Source organism: Lissotriton helveticus, chromosome 11 (assembly GCF_964261635.1).
Source record: "Lissotriton helveticus chromosome 11, aLisHel1.1, whole genome shotgun sequence".
In the NCBI taxonomy this organism is placed as follows: Eukaryota; Metazoa; Chordata; class Amphibia; order Caudata; family Salamandridae; genus Lissotriton; species Lissotriton helveticus.
In genome coordinates this window covers 442,857,897-442,875,359 of record NC_136072.1, presented here as the reverse complement: position 1 = coordinate 442,875,359, position 17,463 = coordinate 442,857,897, and the positions used below count along the sequence as shown (strand labels likewise).

General features: G+C 41.0%; 1 protein-coding gene across 1 annotated transcript in view; it reads right to left on the bottom strand.

The window, feature by feature from the left end:
* The window catches only part of LOC144791288 (putative serine protease K12H4.7), a 430,940-nt gene that overhangs the window by 29,348 nt on the left and 384,129 nt on the right, over positions 1-17,463 (bottom strand). Inside the window, exon 7 of the mRNA XM_078665959.1 lies at positions 9,605-9,695. Within this exon, the coding sequence (XP_078522085.1) occupies positions 9,605-9,695 (91 nt within the window). The remainder of the gene's footprint in view (positions 1-9,604; positions 9,696-17,463) is intronic.

Below are 17,463 nucleotides of genomic sequence, written 5' to 3'. Positions count from 1 at the left end.
GGGGTTCCAGACATTTCCTTATAGCCTGAAGCTTTCATATTGCGCAATTTAGGAGTCTGAGAGTGCATAAACTTCAGGGGTGGAGGAGGAGGGAACACACTGCTGGCAGTGCAGCAAATGTTCTCCATCATATTCTGGCAAATGCAATTCATCATATTTCCAGTAACTCACAAGTGAGGATGATCACCATCAGTTGGTGCTGTTAGTGACTATTTGTACAACTGGATACCCCCAATCAGATGGCTACTTGATGATGAGTGCCAACCAGCAAAAGCCGGAATACACTTGGACTGTTTTGAGTTTTCAAGTTTTATTAGAAAATATTCAGAGTCCATAAAGACCGCCACATGCATAAAAGAGAATAAACAATTAAATAAATAGAAAAAAAGGTCAGTGCAAAGGACTTCAAATTAATGTCCAATGATTATCTGATAATTAACTTGGAAATTAAAATGCTCATGTGCTAAAAATACAACTACATTCAACACAGTGGTGAAGAGATGTCCTTATGGCATTCCCAAATTTCCTAGTCTGTTTTATAATACTAACAAACAGAAATTATCAGAGTTAAAAGTTCAATTAAATACTAACAGGACTGAGTTTCATGTACACAGGTTTCATGGCTTTACACTTGGCCTACTATTGTCCCAAAGATGAGCATAAAGTTTCTAAAATTGATATTTAGACTTTAGTTTACTGGATTGAGTACCTCCAAAATGGATTGCCTACATGTCTAAACTCAGAGCAGAGTAAACAACGGCGTAGCTACAGTCGCCATTCATTTTGAAGTACCGGGCAGATGTATAAGACATGAGTTAGTATTTCTTCTACAGTTCCACAAAGCCTGTAATTTAGGTCACTTTGATTTTCTGCAAAGGTGGAAGGCTGGATAATGTTACCTGAATGCCAAATTGGTGCAGTATGAAATTACTTTTTAAGTTTTTGAAATGCTATTGTCAAAGTAGGGTTAGGGGTTTAATGTGGTGTACGTGCTTATAATTTGCTATGCGTGGTTTTGTTTTGCAATTGAACACTTGTCTTCTAAACTTGACTTTTTGTGCGTCAGTTTGTTCAACGCTTTTTAAAACATTTTGTTGTCATTGACTGAGACCAAAGATTGTCCACCTCGAGGTGACTTATAGATTCCTCCAGGCAATGCCTGTGAGGTGAGACTGAGCTCGCTGTAATAATTTTGTGCCATATCAAATGATCCAGAGTATCCAGTTGGGCTGTACGTACATTATTGGGAGTGCACTCCTACTTTCTAAATATTATTTGACCAGACCAAACCCTAGGCATACCTGGGCCTGAATGTATACTTGGGCAATCTAAAGATGTATCTGTAGGTCTGGGCAATCAAGCAATCCAACACTCACTAAGTGGACTGTTGAAGGCACATAAGAAGCAGTGAGTTTACCTACTGGTTTATATTTCCTGAAGGATTTTGGGTTGTTGGAACCGGAGGATGCGCCAGTGGCTTAGAGTGGTACAAGACCAGATATATTGAAAGTGGCCCACCAAGCACCCCCAAACCAACTGAATTCTCCTTGCTGATGATTGTCAACTAGCATGAAACAGATATGCAAGAATATCCTGTACTGGTTGTGCCAGTACTAGGTGGGAAACTCTTGAGCATGTAAGAACATCACTGAAGATTGCATCTGCCAGAATGCAGTGGGTGGACTGGTGCAGGAAGACCGGCAGCTCTCGTTGCGCCTCTCCCTCTGATTAAAATCCAGTTAACAAACATGTGCAGATAGTTATGGGGCAATGCATTAGCCTCTCCTCCTAAAGAAAGATCCTTCATAAGAAAAACAAACAGGTTGGATGAGGCATTAGTCCATTTTTTTTGGCATATCTGCACAGGGACTTGAAGGCACAGGTAAGGATCAGAAATGACACAAAGGTTTTAAGGGACATCATCACTGAAAGAGGGGTCAGACAGGGGTGTGTACTGGCCCCTCTTTTATTCATCCTTTACATGAATGAACTACACCATGTAGTGTCAGGACTTACCAACGACGTACCTAGCATCAATGGCAATATACTCACCGCCCTACTATATGCGGATGATGCGGTCCTAATGGGCCGCACTACGCACTTTAGTCAGGGGTTTTGTAGTTTTTATAACAGACTTGGACCTTTGCACCAATTGTAAGATTCATAATGACCTGTGGCCCAAAAAGACATTGTATTAATTCAAATAACCTCAGGTCCTGAACATTTATTATGCACCCGCACTTTCCCATATCTGGGATTAATATTTTCTGACACTGGGTCTTGGGCAGCCCATGTAGCCCATAGTAGAAGTAAATTTATAAAAGTGACACATTCGATCTTGAGTCTCCCCCAGCCCAAACAAGCAGAGGTAGTATTATCTAGAACTAAAATTTATAAAACAGTGTATTTTCACTGCCACATTTGGCGCAGAAGTTTGGGGTTTTATAAATTGCAGGGGAATCCAGAGAGAGCAAAATAGATTGTCGAAAACTTCTAGGAGCCCAAATATCCTCACCAAACTTTGTGTGTCATAAGGAATTAAATTTGTTCTACATAGAAGACTTGATCAGGTCACGTTCAGCTATATTTTGGCTAAAAGTTTGGCAAAATCTGGCAGTGACCCTGGCAAGAGAGATTATAGATGACTGCCTTAACTGTGACAAGGGAGGGTGCATACCCTGACTTTTCGTTGTTAGAAAAAGTTTAACTAGCGTGAATCTAGAGAACGTCTTTTTTAATCCTTCGGGCCAAGAGGGAATAAATAAAAAGGTCCTTATGGATGCTCTATATGAATCTTATAAAAATGCAAGATATGCCACAGAGCTCTCAAAATCATCAGTCGCTAGGTATATGTCGCTAGTGAAGACTAACAGCCCCCTAACCTATATGCCATCTAAATATCTTCTGAAGAATACAAGTTGTTGGGAGAGAAGTTTGCTCTTTCGCCTCAGGGACGGCACCCTAAAATACTCACTTTGCTTCCCTTTGGGATTCAATACTAATCTCGAGCAAATGCTCTGTCCCTGTGGCACTCGTAGCAATCAAACAATGTTAAATTTTTTATTTTTCTGTAATTTGTATCAAAAATATACATAACAAACCTGATCCCATATTTTAAGGCAATTGCAAACATTAATTTTAGAACAACCAACTTGGAAAATCTCAGACTCTAGAGGGACGACTTAATTTTTCGCATCAGGTCTTTTATAAGAGTGGCTGTTCGCTCACGTGCTTCCATGAGCTCTTTGTAACGCATTTACCACACTGTTCTACTGCAGGAACCTACCTCTACTTTGTAGTATGGAACACCAAACGAAAGTGTTACCTGTGGACTGGACTACCCTAAAAGATTAAATGTAATTGCACTTTATATTACGCTGCTAAAACTGTTTACAATCGACCACACTTTATTATAATATGCTGCTATCTGTTTGTCGAACCCCTGAAAGTGTTCAATACTATTATGCTATCTGCCCGTTTTTAACTCCTTATGATACTGTTGTTTTGTATAATATGTTCTTTTTAATATATGCTCATAATTGAAGTCTTTGTAACTTGATAATCCCCCTTTTATCTATCCTATTTATACTGTGTTTTTATCAAAATTGTACTGTTGCTGGTATTCCCAACATGTGCTTTTATGGATATTTTATATCCGAATAAAGATTATTGAATTGAAACACAAACCATTTTCTCAGGCATGATTTCATTACTTGACAAAATGTGGTCAGAATATTAAGGACATGATGGCATGAATGAAATACATTCTGATAGTTCTTTAAGTAAGCAAGGCACTCAAACATCATAGTAAAGAGTTGTTCGGGAAGGTCATGACTATTGTGGACAAATAAAATGTGGGTCATATCTGGAAAGGTTACTAGTCAGTGCCATTTAAATACTTAAAATGCAAAAATGGCATTTGCAAGAGGAAACATGCAAGAATCTGTCTTTAAAGGACATTTTAAAGCTACAGGAGGTTTACATTTTCACCTCACAGTAACAGATTTACTTACTTTGGGTAAATGTGGTTCCTGCTCCCAAAGTTCTATAACATAGTTGTAAAATCTTCATATGCTCAATTAATTAATGAAATGTGTGATAGGAGTCATGCTGCCCAGGACTGTGGCAGCTACATATGTGCTGGTCAGTGGTGACTACTCAATCACCAGCAGCATAAATCTTGAACCCATATGGGCACCCCAAAAGCCACAATAATATACCCCGTCTGAGTAGCAGGCTACAACGGCACTTGAAGATCCCTCACAGGATTTGAGGATCCAGTTCAGGAAACCCACATCCAGTGTCTGGCCAGGAGCCTTGGTTTCCTACCTTTTGATAAGAGGAAGCCTCTGCTTTGGCTCGGCTATACACGTGTGTTCCTTTGAGTTATGTTCTTCACCTCTGTTCCTGGCTCTCTATTTGAGACAATCTTCGAAGCCAGATGCAGAGTTCATCTTCTCAGAAGTTTTCCACTTGTGGCCCTGCTTAGAACGTCTTCTGCAGTGTCACTTCAAAAAACGTCCTTCTATCCTTGAAACTGCAAACAAATTCCACGCATCCTTGGAACTCTTCAACCTTTTTCATTACGGTCTACAGAGACCTCAGGTTAGTGATTAGCTAAGGAGATTTAGATGCATTTGTTTGGATGTGAAACTCCTGTTGAATTCCAGAACTGCCACTTGCACCTATGCACTGGAATTCTACCTCACCGTCTAAGCCAGAGGTCTTCAAACTTTAGGATGTTGAGACCCCCCTGTCAATATTTTGAGGTGTAAGGACACCCTCCTGACAACAATTTCTAAACCTGTAGGCAGGGCTACTGGAATTATGAGGCAGTTGAGGACCAAATTATGCAACAGCCTTGACTAAATTGTGTGGGAAGAAAATGTAAATGATGTTACGTGACGCCCCGTATTTTGGGATAGCATTGATTCATTATTTTGAAATTAATATTTTACACACAGTAACATTGAGGAAAAATGTCACCCTATCAGTACCAGTTTATAACCAAAATACAGCAATTAACATCAGAAAGATTTCTAGTCAACCTTTATGAAGGGCCTTCCACTCCGCAGGCATACGTGCTGGCACATTAGATTCTCACCTAGCCCTGGCCGGGAGAAGCAGGGGTCCCTTAAAACCCTGGCGGTTTTGTGCAGAGTTAAGCAATTCACCCATGCAGCTTTCTCCCCCCCCCCTCCCTTCCATCCCTCTCACCTCTCGCTCAACCCCGGATCCCTCTCTCACTTTGCAGGCCATTTCCTTTCACCCCTTTTTACAACTTCTGAACTCTCCCCATTCACCCTCTCACTTCACCTTTAATCACCTCTCACCATTCTATCTTTTCACTGCCCTCATCTCTAACAGTCTCTTGCATTTATCTCATGGCCTCTCTGGCCCCGTCACCTCTTGTGCCCCTCAGCACTTCTCATTCACCTTGTCTCTTCATTCAAATGTTTGTCTATTTGTATCTTACACCTCTCTAGTCCCCCATTCATCTTTCACATCTCCCCTTTGCTCTAACAGAAGCCCTCACCTTTGGCTCACACTCACTTCTTGCATGTTGACACTTCTCTTTGGCAATTCACATTTCTCCTCATCCCTGACCTCTTCAATTGAATACTCTCACTCCCTTGCGGTCCTTTCTCATCCTCTCATCTTTCCTCACAAAGCTTACGGGTCGGACCCGTATGCTTCTCTCGGCATTTGCCACTCTGCTTATTGTTCTCTAATTCATGAAGGCACGAGTTGTCTGTCTCGCTGTTTTGGTGTAGGCTGTGCATTTATGGAACTTGCACCCTCCTTTGCTTCGCTCCACCAAGAAGCTATTATCCTTTAGGAAGATATAAAAACCGCTCTGTAGGTCACCCCATTTGGCTGGTTCTCCTTCCCCTTCTGTGTGTTTCTCATTTGCCTTCAGGCAGCAGATGGTTATTAGCCCCAGAACATCTTTTGTTAACAGTAGCGCACAAAAAATGTAAATAATAATAATACTAGGCAAAAGCAGGGGAGCCACTAGACCAGGAACTTCGGGGGAGGGGGTGGGGCGAACACTCCCAGCCAGGGCTGGCCCTAACACTGGATGCACACGGTGCAACAGTCTTTTTTGGTGCCCCACCCAGTTTCCTTCTTCTCCATGAATTCCCTCACTACGACTCTCCAACAATGCACCTCATTTCTCTATAGCACCTTTATGACAAACATTTCAATTTTTTATAGCGCTACTCAGTTTACTCACACTCATTTATGTGATCTGCATGGTACATATTCTTTGTAGCAGGCACATTAACACTATGCGCTGTGTGGGTGGCAGGAGTGGCCATGTGAGTGCACGGTGAGCGATGCAACAGTGTGAGAGCTGGGTGAGAGGAGTGACTGCAGGGTGAGTGAGGTGGCCGTACGAATTTGGGTGCAGATGCAAGCTCAGAATGTGATGAATGAATGTATGATTACTGATGGGCTTGTTTGAGTGAGTTGCATATTGAGCAGTGAGGGGGACAGGTGAGTGAAGTGTCACATGAGTGCAGGATGAGTAGTGTGCTTGTGTGAGTGCAGGGTGAGGTATAGGGTGAACAGCGCAAGTGCATTGAGTGCAGAGTGATCACTGAGTGCAGGGTGAGCGGGTGAATGGTGCAAGTGCATAGTGATCAGTGTGAGTGCATTGTGATCGCTGTGAGTGCAGGGTGAGCGTGAAAGTGAAGGGCGAGAATGAGGAGTGAGTTGTCTGAATGCAGGGTGCATTCCTAGACACTTGAAGTAACTCAGCATGTTATTGACGGTGGCATAGGGTTTAAGATCTAAGTTAAACTATTGGTATTATGGCATTAATCGGGGATCGAGGGTGGAGGAAATAAATAATGTGCTGATCCTGCAACAAACTTCCAGTCCTATGGTTAGGGTTGCCAGCAGATTATTTTGATGGCCCAGTCGGTACAAAAATAAGCAATCACCTAAAACTGTATTTTAAACACTTATCTGTGCATACTTCGAACACCAACTATAATTAGAAACCCCTTTTAATTGTGTTGTAGGGCTGCCTCAATGATCCTTGACTGATAATTAAAGAGAGCAAACACAGAAAAGCTACATAATGATTGAATACATATTTTTTATTTATAAGTCTATTTAGTGTCAAGAGGAGGTCTTTGCAGGCTCTTTAAACAACACATGGCAGCCATTTTTCTTTTGGCAACCCTACTTTATATTCCTTTTCATGAAATGCATTCTCACACTACAGCAGTATATGTAAAATAAAAATGTAAGGAATAGGCAGAGTGGGGACCCAGGGAGTACTGGAACCAGGAAAAAACACTAAGACTCTGTAACCAGTTTATAATGGCATGTAAATATGAAAATGGTCTTTAAAGACTTGTAAAAACTCTGACGGGCGTGCCGGAGAGAAGACTCCATGCCAGCTGAGCCCCCAGCAGCTCGAGTTGCACTGCACACACCCGGGCTTAGACACAGGACGGGGGAAGAGGGGGGCTGAAGCCCTTGGGCCTGGGCAGAAGTGTGACTGGGAATGCGCCACGCCCTTTGCATCGCTGCACGGCCCCCCTGGAGGTCGCGCCCCACAGTTTGAAGACCCCTGGACTAAGCTGTGCTGTAACATTACTCAAATCTTTCCCAATGAATAATGTGGTCATCAGTATCACAACATGCAATTATGTTGAGGAGTATCAGAACTGTTTTTTCCCATCTGTCCATAGATAGAAGCACATTGCTGTTGGCAAGGCTGAGTCAATGCCTCCACTGGTTGGTTTTCAGATTGATGGTCATAAAGAAAATTACTGTATTCCATATAATCGTGTTGCCCTTTCTTCCCTTCCATGATCTTGTTCGGGAATAGGAGGCTAGAGACGGGCAGTAGTTGAAACTTATCTTTAGATCCTCAGAAGGTTTCTTCAGGATTATGATGGCTCGTTTCAGTGGATCTGAAATGACCTCTGGTTGGAGGGTATCACTTTTGTATCGTGGTGCAGAGGATTGAAGAAGTTGTTTGAAACATGAAGGTGCGCATGGGTCAATTGGTACTTTAGATACTTTTGTCTGTTAGGCAAGCACAGCTGCTCATCAGGCTCAAGAAGCAGGACTGACCTAAAAGTAGAATGCAGAAGGGGCAGCAGAATAGAAAGGAGAGAGTAAGTGTTCTGGGGATTGGGAAATGTCTTCATAGATCTTGACATTTTTGGGCTGAAGAACTTGAGATCTTCACAATGTTGTGAAGTAGATTAGTCCATTTTCTGAGGATGTTCGTTCTAGATGTACTTCATTTGGTTGAGGGCTAAGAGGATGCATTTGGCATAAGGGTTTCGTGCTATATTTCTTATATTGCTTGTAAGAGATTTTGTTTGTTTCCTACTGCAAGAGACGCTTGCCAAGGTCTTTACATTTGGCGGCCAAAAGATTTCATCTCAGCAAATTCTCTACTAAACCATTTGATACCTGCTCTTTAATCAAAGTCTTAAGTTTCTTTATTATGATTGATACAGGTTGGCCAGCAAGGTTGCATGGCTTGCTTCATCGGGTAGGTTAATTTTGGCTAGAATGTAGAATGATTCCAAATGAGTTTAAGTTTTTAATATGCCTGGTGGGGGGGGGGGGGTTGTTACTGCTGACACCGGTGGTGAAATTGTATATTTGAATTGTCAGGTTAATTTGGACAAAGAAGTAGTCCGTCCTTCTTTGCAGGACCAATGTCAGGTCCATGAATGAATACAAGGTGAAATGAGTTACTAGCATCATTTGTTAGCCTGCTAAACCCTTATTGGAAGATGGTGTTAAGCAAGTTTGTAGAATACTTTCAATCTGCTCACTAAATAAAATCCTCAATATTCAGGAAATGATTTTCTTAGGACTGAGTGTTTGTTCCAACAATACCTTCAACTGTAAACCTGTGAGGCAATATTTCACTGATACAAAGAATGAACTATTTGGATTAACAAGGGAGGGGCTATCTAAGACGTGCAAGTTAAGTCGATGCTGTCCACGCAGGCCAGGTTGATATTTAACCATAAGGCAATCCCCTCCCACTCACTTAGCCATCGATTCTTTAAGCTTATTTTCAGGCACGTAGGAAGAAGGTTGTCAATAACAGTTATGGCGTAGTCATCGAACTATGATCCATAACAAGCACTCTTACAGATGACAAAATCAAATACGTTCAGAGCATACTCATTACAATATGGAATCGTATTTTGCTTTCGGGGGCGGCTAGGTTAATATTTTTAAAGTTTCTCTATAAAGAATTTAACAAATATATTTGTCCTTTGTTATACAATGAACCTAAAGTGAGGAAAAGGAAAGTAAGACATTCCCTTTCAGTGGAATTCAAGCTCTCAATGTCCATGACGAATAATGATTTACTTAAACATAAATATGATTGTGCATGCAAAGGATAGTGTATACTGAACCCAACACTATACAAACATATAATTAGTGAAGTATGTTATAACAGTGCACATTATTACACCCAACCTCCTGGTATGTGCCTAGGAGCATTCTGACCATCAAGTAGATCATATTTGGCTACCTACCGTCAGGTACTTTACATGAAAACAACAAATACTGCAAGCAAAGTTAAAAAAAGAACACATTACACTACCTTAATGGAAACCCAGAAAACGGTTGCTTAGTGGAATCTGTGGACTGGAAGAAACCGAACTCTGCGCAGGTCTGATAAACCCATTGTCTACCTGTGAAAGGAAAGTTAAATGTTTGCAAATGTTAGAAGCCAAATGTTAACTATATACTCTGGTTAAAACTTTTAATCAGTTTTAAAGAAACAGGCTATGCCTTGATGGCAGCAAAAAAATGCTCTTTGTGATCAAATGTAATTTTATTAATTACATATTCACAGAAGTTTCTTTGAGTGGGAGAGAACTCACAGAACTCGTGGTTAGGATCCATAACCAAGGAGAAGGAAGATTCAAGCTTAGGAAACATTTGTTCAGATCACCCCATTGAAATTTCTACATGGATACAGTCAGTCCTGAACTCACGTTTCTGAGCAGTGAGAGTTCACCTTTAGAATTATTCAGTGCATTGACACTGGCACACTAGCACATAACAAATAGAAAATACAGTACTGCATGGAAGAGTCTCACAGGAGAAATGGATACAAATGATTTCAATAATGACGTGTGATGAAGTCAGCAGAATAAAATGAGTAATGCTAACTGAAAAAAATTATAAAACATTGAAAATAGTACATCTACAAATTGCTGGGAATGGATGGGGAATCTTGCAAGTCAATTAGCCATTTAAAACACTTGGGGCCAGATATACGACCTGCCAAATAGTGCTCGCAAATAGGGAGGTGCTATTTGGCATGTACAACAGTGTATTTAACACTGTTTGCGATTCCCAATGAGGTCGCAAATTGCGAGACTCATGAATATTAATGAGCCTCTCGCAATTTGTGAGCCCATTCGGAATGACAGGCCCTCCCAGGGATGGTGGCTTGCTGGGCTCAGCAGACCACCAGGTCTGTGACTGATTTTAAAAAATGCAGGTTTTTTTTTTGAAATGTAGCCCGTTTTCCTTAAAGGAAAACGGGATGCATTTTAATTTTTTTTTACGTTTTCTTTTCATTTGTCAAGAGCAGGCAGTGGTCCCTGGGACCACTGCCTGCCCTCAAAAAATAATATTGCATGCATTTGCAAAGGGGAAGGGGGCCCCTGGGGACCCCTTCCCACTTGCCACTTGCCAATGCATTACCACCTAGTTGAATTAGGAGGTAATTTGCGAGTGTTTTGCAACCGCAATTGCGGTTGCAAAACATTGGTATATATCTTAGCGGTGGCTATTAGGAAGGGAACGCCCCATCCTAATAGCGAGTCGCAAAACAGTATTTTGCGAGTCGCAATTTATTTGCGAGTAGCAAAATGCGGTTTGTACATGGGCCCATGCTTTTTAGCATGTGCAAACGGGTCTAAGACCCGTTTAGGCATGCTAAAAAGCATTGTACATCTGGTCCTACATTCATGAACTGTCTTAAGAGTATATTGTAGTCACTGATCAGCAACTATAAAAATCTGAAAACATAAAAATCAGAAGGGAGAGATGAATCAATATTTTTTGCACCAAATGACGTGTCAGCTCTGACCCTTGAATTTGGTGAAGAGGGCACTTTGATACAGTTTAGAAACAGAGACGTTGGAGATAACTCTCTGCCTCTGTTGTTCATTTCATATTTTATGGCTAAGCATACACTTTTGCGAATCCAATTACATGGGTAATTATTTATTACTCCCAGAATGCGCTGTACTCTATACAATGAATTTTCCAAACAATCCAATAATGAAAATTATTCTACAATGCAGAGTTATCATTCACTTTTTTTGACTTTGCTATACATGTTTGATGTAAGTTTCTTTCGTTCACAAAATGCATTTCAGAGAATTATGATTCCCATCAGAAAGTGACACTTGTTATTTATGCTTGTAACATTAAACCTTGAGAGGTTTGCAGTCTGGAAGAGTACAGAATAAAAATTAAAAACATAAATGTTTCCTCTAAATATATATTTCCTTTTGCCAACAAATCTTCTAAAACTCCATATATATCGATGGTTGTTTTTTAAGGTAAAAAGTTAGTATTATGTGAAGCTGCATTTATAACCTGAGTATAAACAAAAAGGAGAACATATTAGCTATTTTTCCTTTTAATTATTTGATTTGGGTCATGCTACGAACCGTCCCAGTCTCGCTTAATCGATCTCTAGAAAGCCCGCTAGGGCTTGGACCATACTTTACGGTTGATTTTATATGTGCTTCTGTGCTCTGCAGTCATTTATGCCTTTGAAGGTGTTACCTTGCTATTTCTGGTGTACCTACTTAAGCAGATTGTTCTTTTCTGACAGAGGGATCATGAGGTTGGCCTAACCTTTACTTGACTAACTTTTCTGCCACCTTATTATTCAAGTGGCCCAAGCATGTTATTAGTAAAGTTTCTTTCTCTATTCATGCCCCACAATAAATGTTAACATTCACAATATTACTCTTGGTAATAGGATTGTGGTCAATCTGTAGTAGAGTATAGAGAAAAGGGTTCTACCATGTGATAACTTTCTATGAGTAAAATCTATCCACCAAATTTTTCACCAAACTTTTAGAACCATCCATTAATGATATGTAAACAAACAAACTACTGATACATATTACAAATGACAATACCACAGTTTACTTAAACGGAAATTAAGGATAGATATATTTAAAAAGTTATATCTTCCGAAATGAATACAAAAAAGAATAGAGTACAGACTGTGAACACTGTTTGTGACATATATACATGTGCCTAAAAAATAACACAAGTGCTGACACATTGAACACTGAAAAACATCCAAATAAATACAATAAACATACATAAAGGAATTAGTTATTGCATCCAAATACAATAGAAAACCCTAAAAGAGACTTGATATGCAACCTCACACAAGCATGTCTGTTTGGGCTTGGTACACTTAGTAACAACACGTCGACGTAACAATCTGTAGTACAGCACAATTAACCTAGATGCTAGAACCATGGAATCCCAGACAGATACCTTTGCTGTATGATATTGTTCAAAGTTTTTCTAAAGGTTGTCATAGTGGGGGTTTTCCAGATTCAAGCCCGTAAACAAAAAGGATCTGAGAGCGGCAGAGTACTTAATTTGATCCCATGCCCCACTCAGACTTTAGGACTATAAAAAGTGTGACCAGTGGGAGGTTCAATAGGTAGAATAAGAATCTGTTTTTGGCAAAAAGGAGGATGTCACGTTTTCAAAAGCACCACAGCTCTGCCAAAAAAAGTGCAGCCAAAGTTACTTTGCCTTCAAAGACTTTCAATAGAGTTTTAAAGCCACAACCATGACAATTTAGAGTAAAGTGATTAACAAAGAAACATTTGCTTTCATACAGAAATGCATTTTAGGAGCGTAGGGTCCAAGCCTCAAATGTCCTAAAGATCAAACTCAGAGTCAGTCAAAAACAGAATTAGTACATAACCTGAATCTACAATAGAAATGAAAAATAGATTTTATCGACTCAAAGACCATAGCTTTACATTAGGGAATACTATTTACTAATTAACTGGAAGTTCAAAGAGACAAAAGATCCTAAAAGTGTGTTGACCGTGCTTTCCATGTCCTTGATTCAGACTGTCTCAGCTGTACAAAACAGAATTGGAGCAGCAATCTTAGGAGCATCCATATTACCTGCTGGAAGTACTTTATCCAAGCAATTAATGAACACAATCAATAGCAGTAGTGCTAGAAATGCAAGCTTGATATGCACCTTTGGAAACCTAGTGCCAAGTCATACTGCTCTTTTTATTGTAGCAAACATTGGCTGTGTCTGAATATGCAAGCAATACATTGCTTACACATGACCCCGGTCAAGGTAAAAAGGTACCACGGTAGCAAACAATAGAGCATGTGAAATTGTGTCAAATTTGCATTGTAGTTGTTCATGACACTTTGATTCACTGCCTCTCAATTGCTCCCTATGGAGCTCGGAGTAGTATAGCAGTGTCGATTTATAAACAGTTAAATATGTATAGAGCCTAAGGCTTCAGTACCCATTCAAGTAACACTGGTGTGTATGTGACTTTCAACCGAGTCCACCATTTGAAAATCCAATAAAGTTTACACTGTAGGAAGATGTGACCCTCTTTAAAGGGCAAGAGCCACAGTCCTCACATGAGCTCTGAAAAGGGTCAAATACATATTAAGAATTGCATTAAAAAAATATAGTGCAGGAGTATCGTACTTCTGCGAGTCCCATTTCTGGACTTTCTCATTTGGAAATGGTGCATGGTTGAAAGCTTAACTGCAAACCTTTGCGAGGACAGGTAAGGCAATCAAAAAAAGTGAATCGATCAGAGTACGTTATTAGGGCATGAGCGATGATATGTCAGCATGAAGTTAAGAACTACATGATTGAGGGCTTCTCAATCAAGAAGAATGTTTAGATAGCACAAGGGTAGGCATAGGCAAGCTACCCGAAGCAAATAGAGGAAGTGTGGTACAAAACCTGATAAACGCAGAGTCTGACATTTGAGCACAGTATCCCTAAGTGAGAACAGGAGTTGCAAGAAAGATAAAGACCGAGAACAAAAGTTTGGATCTAAGGGCAAAGGTATGAATGTAGATGATGTACATTTGCCTGTTTACGATCATTTTGAGACTACTGAGGTACGAGTTGTGACTGTGGCAACAACTGATGGAACACTGGCTTAGTTAATCCAGAGGGCATGACCTGAACAGTACCATATATTTATCTATAATACTATGGTCTAGTAAGGTCTAGGTTTGTACCAGAGGGTACATGACCTGAACAGTGCCATTTATTTACCTGTAATAGTAGGTCTGTAAAATCACATGAAGTGAACACAAATGTGTTGGGATTAAAGCATTAGGTGGTGAAACATTGGGTTTTATTGAATAACAAACAGGTTTTTCAAGAATTCAAGCTAACAGCACCACACAAGACATCTGTGCCCTACAAGAACATGAACTAGTTAACATTATGCATTATTTAGTGCACCCTGAAAAAGAGTGCAACTTGAAGAAACAAATGTGCAATGTTTGTCTTGAAAGTTTATGCTGATAAAGACGTGTTTACACAACAGATACTCAAGATGAGTGAAAATACAGTACAGTGTACAAAGTGAAGTACACACAAGTGAGAGAACAAATACAGTTTTCAACCCATAAGGTGTACTAAATCTGGCTGCACTTAGGTAGATGAAGGAAGAGCAAATGCGGCTAGCAGATATTTCCAAATCAATCGAAAAAAAATCTCAGTTTGCAATTCAATAGAAATGTTTGTTGGTATTTCCACTCATTGATATAATGTTTCATAAGAACCAACAAAAACACTTTTTTAAAACTGGAGCACCACACACTGAAGGATAGCTGCTGACCAAGCTATAGAGAGCCCAAAAGGATCACTGAATTAGAGGTGAAAGGTTGAATAGCAATTGTGGTACTAGCAGAATTTATGCCATTGTTTATTCCCTCATAGGCTCAGCAAACAGAGGAAGTGCATCCATCCTATCCTGCTCCACTGTATACCTTCATTGAAGCCGGTGGAGGTCAGAGGAATCGCTGCAGTCCTCCCATGGCTGACCTTGTTTTTAGTACAAGCGTGGATCATTTGTGTATGAATAATGTCATAAACTTTGCTTTTCTGTTTCTTGTTCTACCTATGAAGTGCACAGCAGTATAGTCCACAGACACATACAAATTTCTATTCGAATTTTTGGCTCACTTACGGGTGTGAGGTCAGAGCGACAAGGCTTTGAAGAGTTAAGGGTAACAATCGAATGACCTTAATCAACCTTCAAAAAAGTGGACTGCATTTAACAAACCAGTGATGCCCTGTGCAACAAGCAAGAGTGCCCATTTAAGGGAATTAGAAATTTTGTTAGCAGGTCGATACCAAATGGAGAAATTGTATTTCTTTCTCTGGAAAACGATAGTTGAATAGAGCAAGGCATCCATTGTAGAGTATAAGTCTACTATGCATTCCCTTTCAATAAAGGTCAGTAGTTTTTAATTTGGTAAAAAAAAATGTTTAAAAACAGGACTAGTGAAGGAAGCTTATTAGTTGAGAGATAAAACCTTGAATGTCATTTCCTAACGTAAAAGAAAAATGGATTGTAAGTGGCCAGTGCAACTTTGGGATTCCAGGCAAATTTGATATCACACATATTCTATATGAATATCTGCATTTTCAATTGTTGCGCAGACTTTACTCACGCCCTAAATGTGTTAAATATTTAGCCGCAACACCACCTTTGGCTTCAGACTTATTGTCGACAAAGTTATTTTAAACTCATGTAAATGCCTCAATGTACCTTACAATTAAAACTAAACGTTTTATGTTTTTAATGAAATTGATTGGAAATATTGAATTAACGACGACAGTCACCACGTTTATATTGACTTTTGTCTAAATAAACTATTATTTGAATACCTTTGGAACAATGCAGCTTTAATCCTTTCAATCCGCATTCCTAATCTAAGCACTTTACCCAAAAGGAGAATGAAACCAAAATGGTTTTACTCGTTCAAGTTTGCAAATAAAAAAAATGTTTCTCAAATGTCCACAAACAGTGGCGTACAGGAAATGTATTACCCCATCCCCTTTCAGAATGTAATGAAGGCTCCCGGGTCCCCCATATCTCCCAGACATACCCTGGCCTAGGGCTGAACGGGCCCCTTTAAGGCCCCCCCCCCCACCCGGCAGGGGCTACAGGGCTTTGTGTTACGCCTCTGTCTGCAAACTCTACCAGATGTGAACAAAACTACCTTAGAAATGATCCAGCTGTCTCATCAGTGCATCTTCTCTTGAGAAAAAATACATGTTTTTCTCTGACGCAGGAGTGATGAACATTTCGGTGAACTTAGGAAGTTCTGAAACGCAACCCTCTTCCGGATTTGGAGCAGGTGGCTGATTATTTTCATAGCCATGGAACATAGAAATCAAACAGCCTGACGACGCAATTGTTTCCGATCTCAGAGCACACATGGAAACAACTACGCACAAAGGACGATGTTTATTCACAAGTGGGAGATGATTTCAGGTCAACAACAACCCTTTTCAGGGGAATCCACACTGATCGTTTGGCAAGTGTGTTTGTTCGGGAGGTGAGGCAAGTATGAGGCAGGGAGACCGATTGGTGGGCGTTCTGTGAGAAGAAAGCCAAAAAGGCAATAGTTAACAGTCCTGCCAAGCGTCACGCAACTGGTGTGACACTCACGCATTTCAGTGCGGTGATCCGCTTCACCGCACTGAATGCATTTGTCATGCATTTTTGCCACCTGTGCCAGCGCGCCAGCAGCTCCTGTGTGCCCGTGCTCTCTACAGTTCTGAGAGTGCTGCTTTGCCCGACTAATGTGCCTAAACAGAAACCTGACTGCAGCTGAGCTCTCTGAGCTCGTGAGCGGCGCCGCCGCCGGCCGCGCTACAATGTATCTCTCTGCTCAGCTCTGCCTGCTAGAGTCCGACGACTGTGTTGATGTTCCCTACCCTGTTGCTCTGGAAACTAGAGAATAGCGATTTGTGCAGTCTGCAGGGGGGCCAGCCGGCGCCCGGCCTGCCCGCTCAGTCGACACTCTGAGTCAGTGGCTTGCTCTGCAGTCCAACAATGTAACAAAATCTGGCTGTGGGTGCTGCCTGGAGACCCCGGGTGCGGAGCGGCATGCCCAGGAGAGTTGTTGCCGCGTTATAGCTCTCAGACATAGTGGCGCCGTGACCTCACGTCCGTCCTGAAAGGAAATGAAGTTGGAGAAGCTGCGCCATGGGCCGGACTCGACGACTGGAGTGGAGTTGTGCTGTGTCGTTGGTCCGACGCCGTGCGGCACCAGTGTCTGTCTCAGTCTGGCACGTGATGCAGCGCTGCGGCCTGCGCAGGAGGGCAGTAGGGCACCAATATATAATTAATATTAACCCGGCGTTTTTCCGACCGGCGGCGG